Source organism: Sceloporus occidentalis, unplaced genomic scaffold (genome assembly GCF_023333645.1).
Source record: "Sceloporus occidentalis isolate IW3139 unplaced genomic scaffold, rSceOcc1.0.p SCAF_25, whole genome shotgun sequence".
Lineage (NCBI taxonomy): Eukaryota > Metazoa > Chordata > Lepidosauria > Squamata > Phrynosomatidae > Sceloporus > Sceloporus occidentalis.
Window position 1 is genome coordinate 12,119,989 of NW_028317005.1, and position 26,951 is coordinate 12,146,939.

The 26,951-nt window shown below is 36.5% G+C and overlaps 1 protein-coding gene across 4 annotated transcripts in view; it reads left to right on the forward strand.

The window, feature by feature from the left end:
- Positions 1–5,382: 5,382 nt before the first annotated feature.
- The window catches only part of LOC149300412 (neuroligin-1-like), a 209,799-nt gene continuing 188,230 nt past the window's right edge, over positions 5,383–26,951 (forward strand). The window contains exons 1-2 of one of the 4 annotated variants that reach the window (XM_089485231.1): positions 5,383–5,875; positions 6,262–6,321. In XM_089485231.1, the coding sequence (XP_089341357.1) occupies positions 5,383–5,875; positions 6,262–6,321 (553 nt within the window). The remainder of the gene's footprint in view (positions 5,876–6,261; positions 6,322–26,951) is intronic. The other 3 variants (XM_089485233.1, XM_089485232.1, XM_089485234.1) reach the window with 3 other exon arrangements.

The window sequence follows — 26,951 nt, forward strand, 5'->3', positions numbered from 1 at the left end:
TGAAGCTCAAGGTCCTTCTGAGCTTCCAGGAAGGTCTTGGACACAATCCACATTTTCAGTTTGTGCAGGGATACACCATTCACTACACCCTGGAGCTGTTGAAGTGTTTCAGCTACGCTTTGTGCCACACCACTGGCGTGGGGCCAATAATGGCACTTTTCTTATTTTGCTTTCTTCTCATAATTGTACTCTTGTTTTCATTGAGTACAACCAGAACAGTTCATTGAATGCACGGTTTGTATGTGTGCACTGAAAGTGCCACAGTGGAGCTGGCCCCCCTAAAGATCTTGCTTTATGGGTGAACTAGCCTTTTGGCCTCTTCAGAGGGGGACCAGTAACATTCAGTCCTCCTGCTAGCTTTTGGTCTGTGAGGGAAGGAAAGGGATGCATATACAGTACCTTTGGGGGGGGTGAGACTCGAGAAGGGGAAAACAGGGGATTTGGTTATACACTGTGAAGTCATTTTCTTCACTGGAAGTTAAAAAAAAATTACAGAAGAGGCCTTATGAATTCCTAGTAAAGGGATGGGACACCTTCCAGATTTATAGGCTTCTTCTCAGACATAGTTAACCACTAGCACTTCGACTGCCGTGGGCTACAACAGCTGTAATATTGCAGATACAAATAATGAACTCCCATAATGCTCATCCATTGCCTTAGGCCTATAAGAGCTTGCGATGGTTGCTGAAAGTAGGGAAATGGTTAAAAGGTAGAATAAAAGTCAAAGATCCAAACAAATGATCTTGAGCCCAGGTTAATAAACATTTATTAGATTTTTAGAAAGTAAATAGTAGTAGTTTAGCTTTTGATGAGTAAACAGGCTCCCAATCTGATTCTTCTTCCATAAAGCAGGCCATGATATACAATTGTCATAGTCCGCCTGGGATATTGTGTATCATCTCAGTAGACCATGTGTACGTACAGGAGGTTGGATGAGCATCCTTCCATACCGTATCAATAGATCTTGGGCGGTGAGTGGGATGCTATTCAAATTTTATTAGTATATAACATATGCAAGGTTTCTATCCCATTGCTTCTCTATCTGTCCTTGGTTCTTGACAACATATAATATGTTATTTACATTGCAAACCCTGCATGATAATACATGTTATTATTTTCAACTTTTTAAGCCTGTTTCTGAGGATTTCAGAAATAAAAGCATTGTAGAATCATTATTATGAGTTAATTATTCAGCAGCTGTTTGTACTGCGATGCTTTACTATTAATTAGTTAGATTGCTTCAGGACATCAATATATTAAATGATATCAGTAGGTGCTCTAAATTACATCTAGAGTAGATTAACTTGAGGTGAATTCAATGCAGCTCATTAGGCCTACTGGTAATGCGCTGTTCCGTATTTGCTCCCAGGTCTTCATAAAACTTCCATAATAGAGTTATTAAAATTCTTTGTGCTGCTTGACATTTTTTTTCATTTTCTGTAAAACTGACTGTTTTTTGTATTATTTATCTGAAAAATAACTAAGTAACAAATGGATCAACACCGAGTTTAAGGAAGATATGATCAGTGCACATTTCAGTCAAGGTGTTTGTTTGATTATTGTACTAGATAAGATAGCAAGAGTGTGAGAACTATCACCAGGTTTTAAGGAATCCTACGCATAAAAAATAAATAAATGGATATTTGATATACATTGAAATACATTTTCCCATCTCTAACAGTAACAAATATTCCTAAGGAAATCCTTTTGTTAGGAGGTACACTATAATGCACCTGCTTCTCCATGAGACCCAGTCCGTCTTTCGCTTAATTCACACGTCATGCTGCAAGCCCGGAACGGGTTTGGAATTACCACATGGTCTGATTGCATTAAGCATTTTTGGAGACACATTTACAGCAAGCATATAACATGTTTTCTGGGCTGGAAACAGAGGAGAGCAAAGAGCAGTGAGTGAATCACAGGGATTTGAAAACACTCTGCTAGGTTTTCAGAGTCAGTGAGCTTAACCGTTCTTTCAGGCACCAAAAGAAGTCAAGCTGTTTGCAGAATTTATATTTCATTCCTCAATTCAAAGCTTAAAATGATTTCAAGACAAGAACTCGTCTGATCAGGTGTGAAGAATTCGGACATCCTCCTTGATGAGTGATTGCCAAGGCAGCTGTTCACGCGGCTCAGTCCTCATACTATTCAGCTAAAGAGTTACAGTAAAATTACCATCCAACAGATACGGGGAAAGAGAGATGTTATTTTTGGTTAACCTATTTGTAGATGCTCACCTTCAGACTCTCTGACATGATTAGCATGTAGACAGATTTCACTTTATATTTCCAGAATCAGATATGCTGTATACATTAACACGCACAACCACAGGACAACATCACAGATGTGAAATGCATGTCTACTAATGCTAATATAAGGGAGGCATAATGATAAAATAGGGAAACAATGGCTAGAAGCATTTGATACTATGTAAAAATGTCTGTAGGTTTTTGGATTTCGTTAACTCCCTTTCATTCTTTTCTTAACCCTAAGTCCTATAGGGAGTTACCAAAATAACTGGGGGGTGGTACTAAATCAACGCAATAAAAATTCTAGCTCCTACATGTATTGTCAGCTATTTAAAGCTAATAAGCACAGAAGTTGATTGTGTAGGGTTCAGGTTACTTGAACGTCTACAAATCTCCAAAAAGGGGCATCTTTATGGTAGTAGCAAGCTGTTACTATTATCATTGGCGCTCTGTATTGCCGATGGTACATAGTATTTGGCCTTTCTGATTTCCTGGAAGGAATAGACTTATGTCATGTTTACTGCTCCTTGCAAGTTTAGCATACTAGAAACTTAATGTTCTAGTTACGCTTTTATGGAAGAATGTACAAAGATTGGGATAATGATAGAAGATTTGTTTAGCAGATTTCTGTAAAAAAAAAAAAGTAAAAGGGAGGGGTTCAACTGGTTACAGTCACGTCATGTTTCTGTATAGTGCCATCTCACTTTAAAGTACGGTATATCAATATATCAAGCCAATGGGAGCAAAGTCATCCATTTGCATGCAGTAAAATGCATTGGAGCTCATGCAAAGTGTACTGAATGACACGCTATTTGTAGGCTTAATGTCACAGTGATGCACACTGTCTGATGGGCACTTCCATTCCAATGCTTTTTTTTAAAATTAGAAATAAATTCATTAAAAAAACCCTGAAATGTGCTTATCACATTACTTATCACAAATGGAACCCTACCTAGTTTTGTGGATCTCAACCCGGTCAATAATGTATACCAGATGTAAAAGCAGGGTTCTTTTACATACAATGAAGTGTCCCTGTGATAATTACAATACATGCATACTAACATATCACAGAATTCAAACATTCTGGAGTCTGGCAATGAAATTGGTGTCATATTGGTATTTTGGAAAATGCTACAAATGTTCAGTTGGTGTTTAAATTCAGCTTTTTATGCCAGGACTTTTCAGCCAGGACACAGCAAATATTTTTGTTGATTTATTTGGACATGGAGTCTTTCGTTGTTATTTAGCTTGTTTTGTGTTTATACTTATATCGTGTTACGCTTTCACTTGCCTCTTTATGTCCCTAATATCCAAGAGAAGAGAAGAGACGTGGGATCACGTAAAGTCGCACTGTGTGACACTGCAGGAGTAGCAGAGTGTCTGTATTAGTGTGTGTGCAGGTGTGTTAATGTTGAGTGTCTATGTGTAAGTATGTCTGGTTGTGTTAGTGTTGAGTGTCTATGCGCGTGTTTGTTAGCATGTGTTTGGGTGCGTGTTTGGGTGTGTGTTAGTGTGAGGTCCCCTCCCAAGGTCAGGATCTGCCCCTGAACCAAGCCTACACAATTATTTACTAATTGGTTGGCTATAAGCAGTTGTAGCTGAACTCTTTTTTATGAACATTTTTGTATTTTCTAAAATTGCATCTTAACTCATTTCAAGGATATGGTTCAATGGAAATAGCATTTTTGGGGATTTCTTACACTGACCATGCAGGTCCAATTTTGTGAGGGACCTCGCCAGCTTTTGGTTGGTTTATCTTGTTTTGCAAAAGGCTAGGAGACCTGGCTTGCTTTGTGTAAAATCAATGCTTCTATGCATGCCAGATGACACACTGGGGTGTGGGTTAAGTGTATAATCACTGTTACATACTGTCTAATGTGTTGTAAGGTCACACATGTCTTGCCCCAATGCCATAGTTGGCACATAGACCACAACTTCTGGCCCTCAGCATCTTCTTAGGAAATATAAAATATGGACTCTCCATCCCTGGTGATTTTTTTTTATTTCAATCTTACAAATGCATTCTAGGTACATGAAACATAGGTATTGTATTTAAGGTGCTTTTATAAATGTGATTTTAGTAGTGATAATTGTATGTGATTCAGAAATACTGATATTACGTTCAAACAACCTGCTCCTCCTTTATTCGTGTGATCATATTATTATAATTATATGTTCATTACACATTTAACAACTGTAACTACAGTTTGCAATGCTTCCATCACCTGCATCTTTGGAAAACAGTTTAGTAGCAATGAATTGCCATAAGTAGCTCATTATCATCTTTACAATCTCTCATTGAACATAAAAGCATTTAAACAATATATTAAAGAAAGTACCCAAAGGTAAGAAAATTACAAGTAGAAGGGGCCTGCTCTATATTATGTGACACAGGGGATTTTATCAACAATGTATTGCACATACAGAAAGAAGTTCTGTATGTGCAATACATGAATAGAGCACTCAACAAATCCCATCACTTTTTCTTCAAATTCTTCAGCAAAGTAGCAATTATACCTTATTGAAGAAATCTCAAATAATATCCAGCAATCTGCTTATCACAAATGCAACCATTGCTTAGTGGCCCTTGGCAAACCAACTGTGAACTCCTGGGGAATCAAAATGTATTTCCGTAAACACATTTTAAAACATATTGAAAAATGCAGAGTAATTATGCTTTTAATAAACAAAACATCCATTCCTTGGACCATGAAATTAATTAAAGTGGTTTTACTTTACAATAATTAGAAGATATACGATATTAACAAATGTGTACTAAATCATATGGCGTTTAATTATTGCTGTCCACATATATATATTACCATTCATATTAATGATTTATTCTTTTTTCTAGGATATAGACCTGCAGTTAACTGGATTTGATTTATAAGGAGGAAATCATTAGTAAATGGCAGCCCTTCTCACTTTGCTACTATGGAAAACAGTGTTGTCGATAGAATGTTGTCTGATAAAAAGAGCCAAGTGAAGATTCTGCTTCAGTGAGTATGAAATCAATGGAAGATTCTACTGGCAGGATCACATTTAACTAATCTGATACAATTCCTTGGACTGTTCTTATTTTACATAAGTGGATACAAATAAGTTTGCTTTCCCCTGCAGCTAATGTGGGACTATGGCATTTTCAAGGTCCATGCCAGAAAACTGCTTATGGAGAGTCAAAAAGCTGAGTTTTCTACCCAAGGGATTGGATGTCACGTTCACATTGTTTCTGTTTGTATTTTTGCTTCATATAACAACAGTGTGGTCTCAGAAATTGGATGATGGCGATCCAATTGTTTCAACAACGTATGGCAAAGTTAGAGGAGTTAAGAAGGAACTCAATAATGAAATTCTAGGCCCGGTCATTCAGTTCCTTGGTGTTCCATATGCTGCTTCTCCTGTGGGGGAACGTCGATTTCAACCTCCGGAACCTCCAACAGCATGGGGAGATATCAAAAACACAACCCAATTTGCTCCAGTCTGTCCACAAAACATTGTAGGGGGCAGACTGCCTGAAGTAATGCTTCCGGTTTGGTTTACTAATAACCTGGATGTAGTTTCTTCTTACGTTCAAGACCAGAGTGAAGATTGTCTATATTTAAATATTTATGTCCCAACTGAGGATGGTGAGTTACCTGCAGGAAAAAGTACAAAATCAATATATATATATATTTTATTTTCTGTATTTTCTTTTGCTAATCCTATTAATACTATGTATAGGTCGCTTGCATGGCTGGATATGGCATGATGGCTTTTGATGTGCATGACGCTTTACTCTGTGTGCATCTGTTTTTATTCTACTCATGTTTACACCACTGTCTTCCCAAGGCACGAGTATTACAATGGAAGGTATTCCCTATCCTTACCTGCCCATTGTTGATACATTGGCTTGCATGCGCAGACAACACAACTTTGGAAACAAGAAAAACAAGAGCTAGGTAGCGGTGTTGCATGCTCCTACTATGTGCCACGGAGCTCCATGTTATTTTTTAGTCTTTTATTCATTTTTCAGTAAAAAGAATATCCAAGGATTGTGCCCGGAAACCAGGCAAGAAAATATGTAGAAAAGGAGGTATGTATTTTTGCTCTAGATAAAAAGAATGGAAAAAAGATGCAATAGGGAGCTACTTTTTAGCATGAACTGACAGGTAGGACTTTTGCAAAAACACTTGAATGCTATGGAAACAGAACAAACTTATTTGAAAAGCATTCTGGCAGTATGTATATTTTTGTCTTGGGTGACACTTCTTTCAACTAGGAGATAAAGGATCGGGTAGGTGCCTAGTTTATGTAGCTACAGGTAAACATTTAAATGCCATACTAATTAAAAGGAATAAATACTGTATATGATTTTTTCATATCAGTTGGTTTTACTATACAATACACCATATTTAGACAAAACTGGAGGAAATCTGATGGAAAAGTTAAATGAGTAATCAGCAGGACCATTCAATTGGTTTCCATGGTGACTGGTAGATCGGAAGTTTCCGAAGTGTTCCTGTTGTGCCTTAATAATTAAATATGATCCAATGAACCACTTCTATAAAGCCTAGTAGAATGTTGTCCAGCATTATGAACTGTAAAAGTAAGTAAGAGATTTAGAAAATAATCATACATGTTTGTTATAGTTAATTGCCTAAAGGAACACTTATTTAACTCCAACCCCAGCTACATCTACTAAAAACGGGGTGCACCCTGCAATATGCTTCTTACACATATTCAGTAGAATTCCCATCCTATGCTATGCATACATGTGATTGGCTCCTGCTCCATTGACTTCAGTGGTAGCGTTACTGAGCATGTGCAAGAAGTTTACATTCAGCGCTTCCTGGCTTAAGTAAATGCAGCCAGGGAAATAGTGCTTGCTCCAATTTGCATACCGAAAATTCCATGCAAAATGGCCGCCAACATGCATTAAACATACAATTTGGGTAATAAGCTGTTCCTTTAATGTTTTTTGTATAACCTCAAGAATAATAATTGCCCTATTTTTTAAGTAAACTAAACCCAATAACAAATATTTTCTGAGGCAACCTTAACAAACGTTTAGACTTCCTGAATACATTAAACTATTTTCAATATGTTTAAATTAATTATATATATAATAGGTGTTTGATCAATCCTGATATACTCTTTATCCACCTCCATTTCCCAGTTATACTAACATTAACGTGATAATATCACTTTAGTTTCATAGTGCTCAGATCTATTAGAATAATTATTCTTCGAAAGAAGTTAAACTGTCATTGAGTGGTAGATGCTTTCTGTATAGCCAACCTAACGGGAATGTTACATTATTTACAGCAATATCACAAGATGATGTAGAGGAGCACTTTCCTGTTACACTTCTAATAAGGTGGAGTTGTGAAATATTTCTAATTAGCAGTACCTGGTGTCTGGACAGGTGTCTTGTTTAAGGGTTTGTATTCTGACACTTTTATTTCTGTTCAGACTAGAACAACATATTCTAAGCCTACAAGTGTATTAGTTGTATTACGCAGACTAATGTTTGTGCAGAATCCTCTGTCAGCAAGAGAGCGCAAAGTAGGAAGTCCTAGATTACTTATTACATCTTGATAAAACATGATGATGTAATGACTTTGACTTTTCAGGTGTTTGTCAGCATTTAAAAATAACTCCCACATTGTAGTGTAGTATATCATATTTAGGAATACATTTGTAAAATTGTGCACATTTTCATAAAATTAACAGTATTCGACAATGTATTCACACTCTGTTTTGGTCACCTTTTTAGGAATTCCATACAGGTTTTTGTGTTTAATGTTATAACTTGCACATTCCTAACTTTTTAACACTTCTCTAGAAGAGCTCTTCTGTACATAAGATAACATAAGACACCTCTTGTTTCCCTTTCAAGGATTAGGTTTAAGGGGCAGCACTTTATGCAGCAAATCCACCCTCCTCTCTTTTCTTTCCTTTTTATATATTATCCCTGAGCTTTCTGGCCTATGTTCTTTCCCAACCCAACTCATGTTTCTATTCTCTTAAATTGATTCAGTCATTGTAGTAAGAGTCAAACGGAGGACATCGGGTCTTTGACCCACCGCTGTTCCCCGATGTACCAGCCCTAGGTAGCATTATGTTGCTGGAATTAGAAAAATGTCCTACTTCTTGTGCCCACCACAAATTATTAGATTACAGTATTATTTATATAGTGCCAGCATATTCTTAAGTGATATGACAGTGAGAGGAAAATACAAAATTAATAATAAGATACAGTTATTTTGACTCACGCTGTAACTGTGATGCATCTGACCAGCAACATATGCAATGTGTGAACGTCTGATCTGACAATCTGCCTACATATAAGTTTGTTGATTCCTTCCTAGCAAATATTCTTTAGGCATATTTACTATGTGTTAATGTTGCCGTGTATTTGAAGAGCAAATGCACACGTTCTTGTGATCCATACCCTTTAACGTTTAACTTTAATACAATATTAATACAGTCACAAAACTATTAATGCCGTTATTGAAAATTGGGGCAAGGCTGCAGTAATTTGCATGTCATCTGGTGGTGTGCAATGCAGCAATGCTTCTGATAAAGTAGTACATCAGGCATATGTAATTAGCAGCACGACGTATTACACTGCCTAAGGTTCAGGAAGGCATGAATAAAGATGCGTAACTCTCACATACCCTGTACATACTTTTATTGCTATTTATCATTATTAACTGTGTGTTACTTTCTGACATTTCTAGTTGTTCTAATGAGCTATACTGTTTTCCTTGGTTTCCACAATGATACTGAAAAATTTGTCATTTAGCTACAGAGTGCCTAAAATGCGATATAAAAAAATGCCCCATCTGGTACTTAAAGTGTTAATCAACTTTTTTATGTATCTTATTGTTTATACATTCTATTTCATCTGCTTAATAACCCTACTAACTTTGTTGTTAATTTTTACATTGCCAGATTGTGCTTTTTTCTGTTTTCCTTACATTGAAATGAGACATTCAAGGAGAAGAATGTTTAAATAGCCAATTGTACAATGAACATTTTATATTAACCCCTTAAGGACAATGGGCGGTCCCTAAACACATTGAAAACAATGCATTTTGAGCCCGTACATGTACGGGCTTTGTCATTAAGGGGTTAAGTAATTTCCTTCCAGAAGTCACAGAGCTGCATATAATGCTTGTTAAAATATATCTGCACATGTGCTCTTTGAGAGTAAACGGTGGTTAATGGAATGAAAAAATTGGTGTGACATATAATCATTTTTAAATATTTTCTGCTTTCATCTGCAACAAGTGTAAAATTTGTTAATGAACTTCTCTACATTTGACACAGATCGTTAACCATGGAAGGTATCTGTTACTACAGATTAGGCTGACTTTTTTTCCATTTTTTTTTAATGGCGAGTATAAAAGAAAGAAAGATTGGGAATAGGTGCAGGTTTAAACAATTATATTCCGATACTTTTAGCAGTAACTTTCATTTACTATAGTTTTATCTTTTGTTAACCTTACGGATTTTATCTACTAAGTATTGAATAGTATGTTTTGGCAAGAAGGTGAATTTCATCTCACTGCCTTAACTAGCTTTATGCAGGTCCAGGTTCTCCTACCTTGTAGGAGAAGCCCACTGGAGTTGGCTTTTCATAATGCATTGATGTCACTATCCTGTAGTCCAGTGTTTTATTGACTAAACCCCCTAAAGAGTCTTATTAGCTTTTGTGAATTTCACAGTGGGCAGTGGACAACTGTAAATTAGCTGGAATTTGCAATGTTAGCCATGGCCCAAGCTTTTGTTTTCCCAAGCACTTTAGAGAACATCATTAAAATATGCAAACCAAAGAACGCCTTAGATTTTTATAACTCCTTACTTTAGGTAGAAGTAGGCAAACCTGGATGAGTTTGAGTCAAACCATGGGCATAACGTGTCAGCTACTTATATGCTGAGCCACACTCATCTGTTGGATATGTAGGAACAAAACCCAGCATCTTCCTGAATGTAAAGGAAGACATTTACGCTGAGCCAGGAGTTAGACTTAAGTCATTACGTCTGTGAAAGACCTAAGTAGAGATATTATAATGTCTGTCTTGTATAGTTTTAGATTTTGTTAGCACATTGACACCTATTATATTAAACAACTATCATGTTGATGACAATACTGCTTCTGCCATTTTGAAGAAGGGGTTAATTCACGGTTTTCCAGAATTCTGTGTATCATTGCCTGGAGACAAATTGGACTGTGGTTGTGCATTATTGGGTTAACAAAACAGTGGGGAAGTGGAATAGTTTAGCTTTGTTATCACAAATTGAGTATTTGGGAAAAAAAACGAAAGGGGGTGGCACTGGGACCCCAAGACAACTTGAAAAACAATAAATAATACACAAAAGTGCAATATGTAAAATAAATTGATAATAAATCAAATGGGAAGTAGTTGCAGTCAAAAACAGATGGGTAGGAATGCGTCCAACATGAGAAAAGATGCTTCTTTAATAAATGCTTCAATAACACAAAAATACCACCAACGGTGTATTATCTAAGAATCACAGGCATACCCCAAGTAAAGTATACGCTTACAGGAGTCACACTGATACATGTGTGGATAAAATGTAGGCAAGTATTTTTTAAAGAACATGATAGAACTCTGTTCAGGGCAGAGTTTTGTCTTTTCTTATATTGTGTACAGGGCCGGCCCAAGGCAAAATGCCGCCTGGGGCGAATTTTAAAATGCCGCCCCCCCCCTTATCTACCCTTCCTCTCCCTCCGTCCCTGCCGCCCCCCCCATTATCTACCCTTCCTCTCCCTCCACCCCCCCCCTTGTACTTACCTTTCAGCAGTCCTGCGGCGAGTCTCCCTGTTCGGTCTTGGTGCCGGCTATGAGGAAATCTTCCGGCACTCAGCATTACAAGCCGGCACCAAGACCGAACAGGGAGACTCGCCGCAGAGGAGAGAGAGAGGGGCGCCGAGCGGCTACTGACAGCTTGGTAAGCAAAAACCACTCAGCGCCCCTTTCTATCTTTCGCTTTTTAAAAAAAAAAAAGGGGCTCGGGGCGGCAAAGTGCCGCCCGTTCAAAAGTGCCGCCTGGAGTGGTTGCCCCACTTGGCTCCATTGTCGGGCCGGCCCTGATTGGGTGCATTCCTACCCATCTGTTTGTGACTGCAACTACTTCATATTTGATTTATCATCCATTTATTTTATGTATTGCACTATTGTGTATTATTTATTGTCTTTCAAGTTGTCTTGGTGTCCCTGCGCCATCCCCTTTTGGTTTTGTTTTCGTTGGTTTTGGCATTTGGGAGAAGTGCATCAGTTGGAGGCTGCGGTTTACCAAGGAAGTATTTATATTTGTTACCTTTGATATTTGTGTCCATGCCATTTTTGCACATGTTCACTTTTGAATTGAGTATTCACCAGGAATCTCTTAAATTCCCCTGATCTGAGTTCCCATAATATGTAATTTCTCTTCCCATACACTGGAATTAATTTAAGTGAGCTTGTAACCATAACTTTCTGACTCCTCGGTTCCTGTATTTATTATGTTTTCATTGTGATGGGCCAATATTGCACTTTAAAATGATTAAAATAATTCTAGATATCTTTAATCTCTATGTTTTTCTTCGGTTCTCTGGTCAGCATGACCCTTAGTGAATTTGCTTTGGTCCCTATGCCTCTTTATACCGTGTATAACAGAGGTAATTCATATTATGCGATATCACCAAATTTACATGTGACAAGTCAGAATTATTGGAGATTACCAGTTAGCAGACACTAATACTTCCAAGAAGCAGTCAGCAGTGCTATTAATCCCGCTTTTGGAGAGAGCTGATTCTAACCTTGTGGCAGAGCAGATTCTAATAGCGATGCATGTGGTCTATGACGTGCATAGAGTCACAAAGATCCAGGAATATAATTCCAGTAATATGTGGACAAAAGAAGAGCAAATCTAAAGGAAAAAATATATAATTCTGGTAGCAAAATGAAAATTGTTTGGCGATAGGAGGGATATGAGGATACAAGAAGATGCAGTGTGACTTGATAGTAAATAATACGAGGCAGAACCAAATAAGCGAATTCTCCATTCTGGCCACTGTTGTCTCTTGTGTACTTGACACGTTTAAATGCGAGTGTTCTTCTTGTGTGCATCTTAAATAAGGACTATTAAGCCCTAGTACTGGTAGCAAGTACAATAAAATAGGACAGTTATTGAAACTTTTAAATGGCTTCTGAATTAGTTGGCTATCTGATAATCAGCATCTGACAGGACAAGTCTATGACTTGTGGCAACTGTGCTTGTTCAGTGAGGCACATTGATGGTATATAATAAAATGTCAATTTCTGTTATGACATTCAGAACAAAATGCAGCCATACACACTTACATTCTGTGGATCCTGAAAACTAAAAACTATTGTATTTTAAAATGTGCTTTTTAAAGCTTATATATCCTGTTTACATATATATATATATATATATATATATATACATATATATATATATATATATGTATATATATATATATATATATATATATATATATATATATATATATATATATATTAGCTATTGTTGCCCCAGTGGTCAGGATTTTGTGATGCACTGCACCCCTGATAGTGATATAATGCAATTACTCTTTGGCGGCAGAGAAGTTACGTTTGTTCTCTCCACTTTAAGTTTATTGTGCCAGGTGGCTTGGAATTCCTCAGAGTCTCTTCTGGATAATGCTAGTAACACATCATGGCACTTGAACAACCTTTTACAGATGCTAACAAGACAGTCTCATTTCAATACATAATTGTCATTTGGAGAAGCTTGTAACACCGTGCCTGCACCTACCAAAGGCCACTGATTACGGCAATATCAGTGTAATTCAAACTGTGAATGACTTACAGTAGAGAAAAAGCTCAGAGAAATCAGATTGTTTTCGGTGTGGTATTTTGATTTTTTTAGGGGAATAAAGTAATGTAACATACTTTCAAATTATCTTAGATAATGTATAAGGACCATACTTGGCTAATTTCTTTATAAGAATGGCTGAGCTGACCCTGTGTTATGCATCGTTCAATTACTTTCAAGGAATCTTATACAGGGCCATCCATGTTATACAGATGCACTTTATAATGTAACTTAAAGTCAAGAAGATTAAGGTACAAATTCTCCTGCCAACTCCCTCTTCAGTTAATGAACCCCAAGGGTGTATTTGTGCTTCTTAGTATGGTATTTAGATCATATAGGCTAAAATATAAATCCAGTCTGCCTATGGAGCACCTATGTTATTGATGCAGAGAAAAAGATTTTTATAAGAGATAATACTTAACCAGAGGAAACTGCAACACTGTCTGCACATCTGTTACTATAGCTAGGTAGCCCCCCCACCTTTTCAAAGACAGGTTTTATATAAGGAAAAAGCCAGGCATTATTGATGAAGTGAGTAGATGTCTGCTGATCCATTTTGTATAACTTTGCCTTAGAGGCAAATACATAATCCCCCATACTCTTTTAAATTGCCCTTTAGTAAAAACTGAAATAAAGTAGATCAAGAGGCAAATATACTCTCTCTCAGATGTAATTGTCTATTGTGCAGGCTATATAGTAATGTAATAACCCACTCAGTAACATAAAGATATTACAAATCCACTACTGGACATAGGGGTTTATATATATTATTAAATGTATTCATTTCACAGATACTGCTGCTATCATATCTGGGATTAATGCTTTTATTTATCCAAGCACATCAAGATTCCGTCTTTTATGTTTATACACTTTGCTTGATGTGTCTCTTCACACCATCCATAGGCTTGACATATCTTTCTTAGACATAAAAACGACAGCAAAACCTGCCTATTTCACTCTTTTTTTACTCGTAATTCACAGACACTCAGATATTTACTGCGGTTTTGTTTTGTTTTCACTTGGTCATAAATAAAAGATTTAAAATGCATCTCAATCCTGGGTAAACCATAATCAAAAGTTCTTTCTGAACATTAAATTATATAAAATTGTTTTCTAAACATATTTAGTGCGCCCACTATTTGTAGATTACCATAGCGAAAGCTACTTGAATAAGTGTGATAAATATAGAATGTCATGGACCAGTGATGTATTCTGGCCTAGGGGCAGATGATCTGAAAAGTTGTCTAATACATTTTGGTAACTTGTCAGGCAGTTTTAAACTGTTAATTGGTTAGCCCCTAAGTAGTTAGCTGGCACAACTGCCAACTAGTTATTACTGCCAACTAGACAGAAGCTCTGTGCCGCTTTTCTGTATTATGCTGGCACTTTATTTCTTTCACAGGCCAAAGGATTCATCCTATCAATAAATGCTGCACATATACCTTCATATTGCAAAGTATGCATACATACAAGTGGATGGTATGGCTCTTTCATCATTCACTCTGGAGAAATGTGCCAGAGTTGGCCCTGCTTAATACATAGTGAAGTGAGTTAAAATACAGCCATCCTGCTGACTTTCCCCTTAGTGAATAAACCCCAAAGAGTTATTGACATTTATTGCATTCCTTATTTTTTTATAAAATGAAGTCTATATCTTGTGCCTGTGATTGACAACGCTCAATATTTTTGCTTAGTGGTTTAAAAAACCCATAACCACCCCAGGTCCCTTCATTTCCTAGATCCTAATAACAAGACAACTTAATTTTTGCCAGGGTAAATCAAATGTCAAGTTGTCTATACCTCTGTATGTTGCTTACCTTGCTGTCTCTCATTATGGCGAATGTCCCACTCATACAATATTCGCTCCTGAATGTATTATTATATTATACAAATATAATATGTAAATTATTTTAGCAAGGCCTGAAGTGATTAATGTTGTGCTATTTACTTATATCTCATCCGAGGCTTCACTTTTCTTGCAATGTTAATAGGTTAACCAGCCTTTCGTATTTATTTCAAACTTTTTTTTGTGATCAAACCCCATGTCCTTTAAGGTATTTTGACTTTTTGTCTATGTCAGAAACCAATTTGGCAAATGGAATTTACTAGCTCTATAGTACCTGTAACTTTGGATAATTCATTACAGAAGGATTGGGCACAGATCTGATTTAAAGTTTTAAGAAGTTTGTTCCAAATGTATTTATCCCCCATCATGCCCCAAGGCCCCATGACTTTCATCCTTTGATGCATTATTTGCTGGAACATTGAATAAATCTCCAACTCTCACTAGTAAATTTTATTGAAAATGTCACCTCTTAAAAAACTATATTAACAGAAAATGAGATATATACCTTCCCTCAAATACATGGCATATTCAAATAGACAAATGACAACAAATGACAAAATTTATTATTTTTGTAAAAGTGATGCTATTTTCTTTTTTTTTCAGAAAATTGAGTGTTCTTTAGTGTTCTATGCTTCAGTGATAAATGTTGGCCCAATTACCCAGCAATTCCTTGACATTTTTCAGCTGGTTTGCTGCACATTTGTTCATAGAGCTTTTAATTTTATTTATTAGGTACACCCATGTCTAAAAAATGCCACGACTCTCTTCATGTGACATTAAGGTATTGGGTCCTACTGTTTATACACATCATAGCTAAGATACTTTAAATTTGGATATTAATAGTTTAACTTACAAATATGAGCTTTATATAATGGTGTCAATATGTCAAGTGTCAAGTAACAAAGATAAAAATATACAACAGTAGTCTTTTAGGCGGGAGCAGATTAAAGTCAGGTATGGCCCCGGTGCAACACTGTTACAAGGGCTCCCCTAAAGAAATATATGTATATTTTGAGGTTTATTGGACATCCCATTCCAGAAACATGGGCATTAGTAAGAAGTTGCACCCCCTCCATTGCTGCAAAAACAACCTCCACTCTTCTGGTAAGACTTCCCACAACATTTTGGAGTGTGTCCAGGCCCGGACTGGCCATCTGTCTCTCCTGGCAGGAAGACCACTCCACCGCCACGGATTATACACCCACACTGGATCTTTATGTGTTTCTACTAGACTTGGGCACCAGGGGGCTCTTCGTGTTCGTCTTCGTGCTCGTCTTTGGGGGGAAAAAAATCTTCGTATTCCGCGAATATTCGCCTGTTCCTGTCTTCTCTTCGGGCGAATATTCGTGGACATTCTTCGTGTTCGGTTTTTCTTCGTTTTCCCGGTTAAGGGGATAATACGGGGTTAACGCAGCTCTAGAGCCAGGAGTGTAAATGTACGTATGAGCAACTCTATTGGTCGTCAGCAGGGGGCTCGTCTGCCATTGGTTGATGGCAGACGAGCCCCCTGCTGGCGACCAATAGGGTCGCTCGTACAGACTGTTAAACTCCTGGTGCCGTAACTTACCCGGCACATCCCACTGGTCTCCCTCCATGTTCAATTAGTTAAATGTCCGTACGACATTTAACTAATTGAACAGGGAGGGAGACCAGTGGCATCTGCAGGGTAAGTTGCAGCATTGGGGTTTTCAAAGTGTGCACGAGCGACTCTGTTGGTCGCTCGTGCAGACTTTTAAAACCTCAATGCTGCAACTTACCCGGCACATCCCACTGGCCTCCCTGTTCTATCAGTTAAATGTCCGTACGAGCGACCAATAAAGCCGGGAACTGCCACGATGCCGCGAAGACAAGGTAAGTTAGAAGGGGGGGGAAGAATGGTAGACGAAGACGATCACGAAGATCTTCGTGGTGTGTATCTTCGTCTTTTCCTACGTTTTACCGCCTCTGTCTTCTCTTCGGCGTGTCTTCGGAACGAACACGAAAACGCACTCTTCGTGTTCGTTTTCATGTTCGCCCGAAGACAAATGCACAAGTCTAGTTTCTACTAGTACACTATCCATGCTGTGGAGTGAGGACAACTACATAAATTACATTACAGAATGTAGGCACCAAGTGAGGCCCACTTGCCACCAGGGGCCCTGTGGCAAATGCCCCATTGTAAATGTGCCTCTACTTTTTTTTCAATGGTTATCTTAACTATTCTTTACTTTTGACAAGATATTTTTTTTCAGATTACAGATTACATAGATTACACATGTTTACACATACTGTATGATTCTTTTATATATATATATATATATATATATATACCTTATTTTAATCTGTAAGCAACTACATAGATTTGGTGAGTTAGTTTACTGAAATACAAAATGGAAAAGTAACAGATACTCTTCCCTAAGTGAATAAATATGCCAAACTGCCCGTTATTACTGAGTTTAAAGAAATGTGTACTTTATTGGGGTTAAAGTTGACAGTGTGCTACCAGTTTTCTGTTAGAAGTTATCAGTGAATCTGCTCTGGCAGTTTTTAAAAGTAGTATGTTGTCCAGACATTATATAAAACTTCCAATTACTTTCCTGAAATGTGACCCGTATACAAAAAACATTCTTAACTGAAATGCCGGTGACACATCCTCAGCAGGAATTACCATTGATGCTTTTCAATGCTGTCACAATATCCATGTTTTGCTGTATTCACAGTTGAATTTAAATTGTGGTACAAAGAGATATGTTGCAACATCACATAGATGGCTGACTTTTGATGTTCTCTATACATCTCAGCTTGAGTTTTCTCTCAAACACACAATTTATTTACTTTTTAAACTTTAAAGGTGGACTCATTTTATAAACTGGTTTACTGGAAAAAGAGAGATGATTTCATTAGGAAAAGTTAAGATATCTTTTTAAACATAGCAAAAAAGTTTTTTCAGCAAATGTGAAACTCCAACTAGACAGGTTCATCCTGTAACACTGCTAATAAGTTAAATAGACTAAGTCAATATATAAAATACATTTGAAAAGATACAAGGATCAATTTCCCAAGACGTGATGATAGAGCAGGTTAAAGCAGAAAAAAATAGGTTTGTGCTTTATATATAGACATACACAAACACGCACACATACACACTATTTAAAATTTAGAATACAAACAGATTTATATAAAACTCATGAAACTGTGAGTATTGTGGAATGTAACATTTATTGCAAAGGAAAGTTAGCATAGGAATACACTTTCAGTTATAATTTTAAATGCAAACTATGGTGAGTCCCCCATTGTAAGCATTTTGTTTAGCTGTGTCTTGGAACACATTGTTGAATGTTTCAGATTAGTTCTCAACATCCGCAAAATTTTGCTCAAAAAAATAAACAAACAGTATGTTAACAAACAAATTCAGAATGCTTGGTAATAAAATATTTTTGATGTCATTAGCAGCAGATTAGGACCAGTGTAAAAAATGCCCACTTATGCTTCAAGAAGTCTTGGGACCTGTGAGTCATTCTGCAAGCAGGGGCTTCAGGGGTCAGGGCTACACCCCTTAAACTGCTGTGACATTTGCATACAGAAATTACTGACATGTTGGTAGATGGACAGTGGGGGTTTATTCACTATATAACACATCTTCTGCAAGATAAGGAGCTGGGGGGGTCTATGGTGGGTACATTTTTTCATTCAAAACCTTAAGCCAAAAAAAGTTATGAGATGCTCCCCAAAAGCAACTCGAAAACATAAGCTAATGATTTTGCAAACCTTAGTTGACATACAGCTAAGGTTTTCTTAATCACTTTCTTAAGTGTTAAATGTAAAGTTTGCTGACTGACATTGAAGTCAGAGAGATCCTCCAACAGGACTCTCTTGTAATCATTCTGAAGTGGACCCAGATCATGGGAATCAAAGAGCAATTCACTATCCACAAAGGCACCTGTTACGGTATTTAATATTGGGTGATAAATTATTATAAAATGAATACATATCATAGAGCTGTATGTCAGTGAATTACCCATTCACTGACATACAGCTCTATGATATGTATTCATTTTATAATAATTTATCACCCAATATTAAATACCGTAACAGGTGCCTGTGCATGGTTAATACAGATTGTGCTAAGCATCATTGACAAAGACATCGTATGTTTACTAACCTTACAGAGCATCGGTTAAGATAAAAAATCCTGTATTTGAACAGTGGTACCCCAAAATTCCCATGGTTCAATTATAATACCTGACAGGAAAATGGGGATGCAGTGAGGAGGTCTCATAGTGGTTAACCTGTTGGCCCCAAAACGAATACATCAATGGAAACTAAGTAAAAGAAAAAAAAAGTACTTAAAACAAAACAATCTAATAATTTTTTTAATGAAAGTTCCAAAATGTGTAAAACAAAAAGGTGCTTTTCAGCTAACTCGTATGAACATAGGATATATGTAAAACAACAAGGAAGGAATTATATTCACAAGAACCAAGTTTTGTCTAGAACCAAGTCTAGTTTATATCCAGTCTGCACTTGTAAATAGATTATGCAAATTGCAAGAGTGGTTACGCATATTCCAAATTAATGCTATTTTTTATTAATATTTAACACTAATAGATGAAACATTTATTTTTTAGCACATTAGAATTAGAATAATTTTCTTGTAGGGTTGGTGATCTTCACATTCAGTTGGAAAGATTTTAATATTAATGTTGAAATTACTTATGCTAGATTGGCTAAAATATTCTTCCACCTATACCTCCTCTGCAGATGAATACTAATTCAATATGCTCTTCATTTGTCATCGGTTTGGATTTAATATATTTGTAGACCAGCGAATGAAACATCGAGTTCATTATTTTGTAAATTAATATGGTTAGGCTGGGTATACAGTGGTCTGATTCACATGGCTATTCCTTATTTCCCTTTTCAGGAGATTATAGGAAAATACGGCGGTAATAGTCATTTTTCAGAAGATCATTAGTGCTAAGTATATTGTGACAGGACTTCCTGCAGTTCTATTTCTATAATGAGCACCAGGACAACCCCAAGCTTATAAAACCACCAACACTACATAAATCCTCCAATCTCATAAGATCTCATATGAAAAACTAGGTAAAGAGGGCCCTGCTCTCAAGTTTACAATCTTAAAGACGTTGGGTTAATATTACAAACATAATTTAATCCGCCAAAGTTACATGACCAAATTGAGACTGCTGGCAACTATGTTAAAAAAGGCATTTCATTATTTTCACAAATAACTATTATATTAGGGTGCAAATGAATAAAACAAGAGAACCAGAGGGGACGTTTAAGTTTTCATTTGCTACAAAAAATACCTTTTTTGGCACACTATATATCTATTTTTATTTATCTATCAAATACATGTAAAGCTAATTTACTGCTATGCAAATTATTGTATTTTGAAGGCAACTAAGCTGAAGACGACATTAGTGATCTCATTTGGTGGTTGTGTCATTGCTCTAACTGAATTACTGCCAAGGAACTGGGGGCCACTTGCCTGTCAACCTGATTTGACCCATCTATCAAGCAGCATTCTTCTAATGAGCTTGACTATGATCTCATTATTATAATTTTGACACCACTAAATAATATTGCACAGATGTCCCAAAATAAAGGAAACCTAGATATTAAGCATCCAAATAGATTAGACAGTTTATAACAGCTGTTCTCTGCAGAACTTTCAGCTCTAGATATTCTTAATTCTAAAAATCTACAAAACTATTAACTATTTCTGTTAAAGTGTTTGGCATTTCCATTTGTTTTATCTATTTTTTATAACTGCTACATAAAGCATTGATAATAGTGATAAAGATGCTGGATATGGATAATACATGATATGTCGCTGATTTTTTTTATTAGTGGTCATGAGTCATAATTATTAGCCTAATATTAATACAGAAAGTGTATCACATAGTTCTCCTATGGATGATTTTGGTATATTGTGGTCTTGCCCAAATCAGACATGCTTATATGCAATTAAATATTCCACATTGGTGCATGCGGCAAGAACCGAACACATTGTTTTGTAGTGATCAATGTAACATTGCTGCATAGGGTAATGCCACTAAATGAACAGGGAGCTGACTTACACAGACATTTAAAGTAAGGTTTGAGGAGATCTTGACAAAAACAAAATGTTAAAAAAAACAAAGTGCTGTTTGGGTTTGTAGGGACTGGAGACTATTCAGAATAATGAAAATGGTCACATGTAAGTGGTCCAAAAAGAAGGAGAAAAACATAAAATGAAAAAAGCAAAGAAAAAAAAATGAAAAGAGAGAAAGTGATAGTTTGGTTTTGAGGAGACAATGGACATTTACAGTACGTGGTCTAATTTTGGGGCTAAATGAAACAGAAAAACATAAAATTAAAAAAAGAAATAAAAACACTGAAAATCAAGAAAGAAAATGAAAGATAACAAGAAATTAAAATTGAAAAGGAAAAATGGCAAAGAGAGGAAAAATGAAAGGAAATGAAAAAAATATAACAGATAAAAAGAGAAAATCATAAAATGATCGAGATAATTTTCATTCTTATTGTTTTTTGCAAGTTAATACTGTGAAGAAGCATATCTGTGTATTTTGAAGGTATGCAACTAAGTATTATTATGTATTACTTCATATTTTGGCAATGTTATGTATTTAGGATGACTCGAAATGTAATGAATTTATTTCAGTGATACGCGGTTTAACCAAATGCATATAAAAGAAATGACTGAAGTGATAGGAATTATAGTAAGTTATTAGGATAATATTCGGAATGTACACTTCATTTTACACTAAATTACCCAGCACACTGAATGTGTGTAGTACAGCTATATCTTAAGAGTAACTACTCATTTCTGATTTATACATGTATACAACTTTTATACACATTCATTAACCACATTTTTGTAAATGTACATCTTTACGACAGTACCAAGGATGCACTGCCTTTTTGTGATTGGAATGGATTGTGCACGATTAGTCTTTACAAATGGCTATAGCCAAGAAGAGGTAATAAAATGCTGTTTTGAGGTACCTTGCAGGTCTCAAACAACCACAGCTCTGTGCTATTAAAAATATGTAAGAGTAACACACACCGAGACACACAAATGGACCCAGACACTCACACTAAAGTACACACTAACACACCCAGACACACACTTATATACCCAGGTACCCATATTAAAATAACTTAACACTAACAAACACATGGGCTAACACACCAAGACACACAGAGTAACTCAACCAGACATTCAACGAGAACACACACACAGAAACTAACATTAAACACACACCCAGACAATGGTGTTAACATACATAGACACTCTACTTGACAGCCCCAAAACCTCACACCAACATAACTGGGCACACATAGACACTTACACACCCAGACACTCAAGAGACTAACATAGTGAGACACGTATACACTCACTTACCCTCTGTGAAGCTTCAGCCGGTTTTCAATGAAGATCACACTGATATACAGTATATATATATAGATGTATAATATTTGTATACTTTATTATAAGCACAGAACTGGATTACTCATTAGGCACTATAGACACCTGCACAGCATGGGATTTTATCCCATTTTGTTCCAATAAGGAACAGAGGAAGTTCCAATAAGGAACAGCTCAATGGAAGCATTTCTGGGGCAGGCTGACTCTCCTAGCAGCCAGGAGAGTAGCCTCTCCAGCATAGTGGGGAGCCAGAAGGCTAGGAACGCTGGACAGGTGCTGGTGGTAGGTGATTCAATTATAAGGAAGGTTGGCAGGGTAATCTGTCGCCAGGACCCCGAATGGCGAACAGTATGCCTTCTTCCGGGTGCTCGGGTTTGACATATTGCGGACCGGGTAGACAGATTGTCGGGAGGGGCTGGAGATGATCCAGCGGTCGTAGTACACGTTGGTACAAACGACAAAGTTAAGGGCAGGTGGGGGGGGGTCCTTAAAAAATGATTTTAGGGCACTAGGTCAGAAACTTAGGCAAAGGACCTCCAAGGTAATATTATCTGGAATATTACTGGTACCACGGGCTGCATCAGGGAGACAGCAGGAGCTTAGGGAGATCAATGTGTGGCTAAGAGTATAGAAAGAAGGATTTGGGATTTTGGAGAACTGGGCAGACTTGCGAATGAATGTTGTGAATGGATGTTTCTCAGACTATTTTGCAGGTATTAAGTGGAGTGCCTCAGGGGTCTGTCTTATGGGTCCTCTTCTTTTTTATTTATTTATAAACGATCTCCCAAGCTGCATTGAGAGCCATGTCACAGTTTTTCCTGATGACACAAAAGTAAGCAGGGTAATTCAGACTAATCTGGATGTTTCTTCTTTGCAGGAGGATTTAGGATTTAAGAGTTGGGGACTGGGCGTGCAAGTGGCAGATGAGGTTCAACATAGACAAATGCAAAGTTATGCATTATGGTAAAAATAATAAAAATGTAACCTATACTATAAATGGAATATCCTTGGGGAAAACTACCAATGAGAAGGACTTAGGTATAATGGTAGACAATAGACTTGACAACAGTGCGCATTGCCAGCAAGCAGCTGCAAGGGCCAATAAGGTTTTGACATGCATAAAAAGAGGTATTGATTCACGGGAGGAGGATATGATCTTGCCTCTTTACAGGTCAACGGTTAGACCTCACCTTGAATATGCGGTACAATTCTGGGTACCGGTCCTTAAAAAGGACATTATGGAACTAGAAAAAGTGCAAAGGAGGGCTACAAAATTAATAAGGGAATTGGGAGATACTAGTTATGAAGAGAGACTAAAAGTTAAAATTATATACACTGAAAAAATGACGTCTTAGAGGGGATATGATAACATTATATAAATACATGCAGAGCCAATATAAAGAGCTCTTCAATGACCTGTTCATTAACAGAAATGCACAAAGAACAACAGGTCACCCTCTGAGACTGGAAGAGTGGAAATTTCGTAGGCGACAAAGGAAGGGATTCTTTACAGTGAGGACAATAAAGGTATGGAATTCACTGCCATGGGAGGTGGTGTTATCAAATACATTAGATGCCTTCAAAAGGGGTCTGGAGTTTTTTTTTAGAAAGGCATGACATACAGGGCTATAAATAGAATATTTGAAAATAATAATTTTAGAGCTTCTTGATCCAAGGAGAAAACCGATTGCGTCTTGGAGTCAAGAAGGAATTTTCCCCCCTGATGGCAGAATTTGAACTAGCTAAATGAATTTAACTATATAAATGTCCCTTGTCTTCAGACTCGGAGGCTACCATTGTTGGCAGTCATGTGATATTAAGAGTGATTTTCTGCTTAAATACCACACTGAGTTCTTTATGTCAATGCATATGAAATCCATTCCTCCAATGAAAGTGACTGTCCATCTGAGTGATTAACTAAAACTGAGCCATTTCAATTTATACAACAGGCAATATGATCAGTATGATACATAGTTGGGGTGCTTGATAAACAGGTCTAGAATAACAGAGCTAGAACACATACAAATGTTACTTAAAACATTATATAATGCTAAAGCTGGAGCTGTTTTTTTTTTAAAGAAAAAGAAAAGCACACAATATTTTGGAAATATATATATAAATGTTTAATCTGATATAGGTAATTAAAATAGTGGTAGTTTCATGTGTAACACAGTAACATAACACGAGTGAGACATTAAAGTTCCTAACTTTTTATGAAAAGCAGAAGCCAACACTTTTTGATAACTTTGATATTGCTATATCTATATATATATTGAGACTACTGAATAATCTTTAGATAGTTAAGCTTGGTAAAAAAAACATCATCATACTTCACCATGGAGTCAGATAGCACTAAAATGCAACAGATCTTCTGTCCTACAGCAGTGTTTTGATTAACAGATAAATCATGTCAGGGGCAGGGATTCTCTAGATGATAGCCTTGTACTTTGAAACTGATCCCAGTCCTTGAATGCGTTACAGATTCATAGCTATCCAGAGAATTGAAACCTACATACCATCCAATACTAAATGACTAAATTTAAAGCACAACTCTATCGGTAGATGATTTAAACAAGCAAATAAAAACCCTTCTCCTTAATGATACACTGTACCATCTCATGAACCTAGTTTATATTTCCAAACATTTAAAACTTGTAAGTGTTGCAGATAAGAAAAGTAAAAGTATGAGTTTATACTAGTGAAATTTATTATTTTCAGACGTAAAAGCCCAGCAACGAGATTTCCAACTTTTAACTCTAACTTAAGAAATAAAAATGCCAAAAAGCAAAGAAAATGACATGAGTTTTATTTTTTCTACTAAATTGAAATATATTTTAGTAATATTCACAGTTTCAGAATCACAAATAAATTTGAGTACATCTGCGTTTATATATTTGCATATAGTTTTATATGTCTTGCATTGTATTCACAAGAGAGAAATGTTACATTAAATAGGAAATAATATAAGCGCATAAGGAAAAAGATCCCAAATAATTTATTATCTAATTATATTCTACAAAATTGCAGTGTCTGGTATCTGTAGTGAAAAACAATGATCATCTATACAGAAATATCCAACCAACCATATTTTGTAAAAATTATTACAAAATATAAAAAATAAGCTAAAGTTTACCAAAGTTGCTCAACACCTACCATTGTTTAGTTATCACATGCATGTATGACCAGTAGCTCATCAGAAAATGACTGCACACGGGCCAAAATGTTTGGATATCCCACCTCCAACAGAGGCAGCTCAAATTAAACATTTAGTAAACTACTTGTTTTTAGGCAATTATACACATAATTGTTGGTCTGTTTTACATAGCCATGTTCAAAATTATAAAAGTAAATGTATTAAAGAAAACTCCACCCACCAACAGTGTCAGCCAGCCAGGTACAGCCAGGTACACTTAAACAACAATTGGATGGCTACTGAATGACTAAACTGATGCTGGACTTTTTCTTTTTTCCTTTATGTTATTGCTTTCCCATTTTTGGACACATTTACACTATTGCACTCTAAGGAAGAGTGAAATTCGGGAAGCAGCAGACTGCGGGAAGTACTATTATTATATTTTGCACTTTTATATTCGAGTTCGTGGGGATCACACCTTTTCTACATAGGTAACTAACTAAAATGAATAACTATTATTAAAATTAGATATTGGCCATTTTGTATTAGCCAAAGCTCCTGCATTCTAAGCTCACCTTACTACTACATGCTTTGATCATAAATCAGTTAATGTTATAATGTTGATGGTACTATTAGTGGATTGTATGCAGGAACAAAGCAGGTTATTATTATTATTTATTGTTTTATATTGCACCATCATATTCCGCAGTGCTGTACAATGGGTATAGTTAAAGTGGGTATTGTATTACCGTATTTGCTCGATTATAAGACGACCCCCCAAACGCTAAATATTAATTTAGGAAAAAAACAAAAAGCCTGAATATAAGACTACCCTATAGGAAAAAAAGTTTTACTAGTAAATATGAATTCATGTAAACAATATTTTCATATTTAATAAAAGCTATGATTGAGAAAAATATATATTTTTTTATTTCCTTTTATTTGCCAACCTGCCCCCCCAGTTATGCACATCTGCCCCCAGGGTTGCCACTCTGCCCCCAGAAATGCCTTATACCCCCTATTTGCCACTCTGCCCCATGATGTGCCTTTTAACCCTCTATATGCCACTCTGCCTCCAGAAATGTCTTATACCCTCCTATATGCCACTTTGCCCCATGATATGCCTTTTAATTCTGGCGTATAGGGGGTTAAAAGGCATATCATGGGGCAGAGTGGCATATAGGGGGTTAAAAGGCATTTCTGGAGGTATATATATATATAACTGCTAACAGCAACCACACTCCTATCAAGCCAAGGCAGCCAGTACATGCTGGAACCTGGGGATGATAGGAGTCTGAGTACAGCCTCCCTATGCCATGCTACCACCACCACCCCCCTTACACATCCATACTAACACACACTCATTCACAAACATTTAAATACTCATTCATTCCATTAATCACACATACTTCACACATT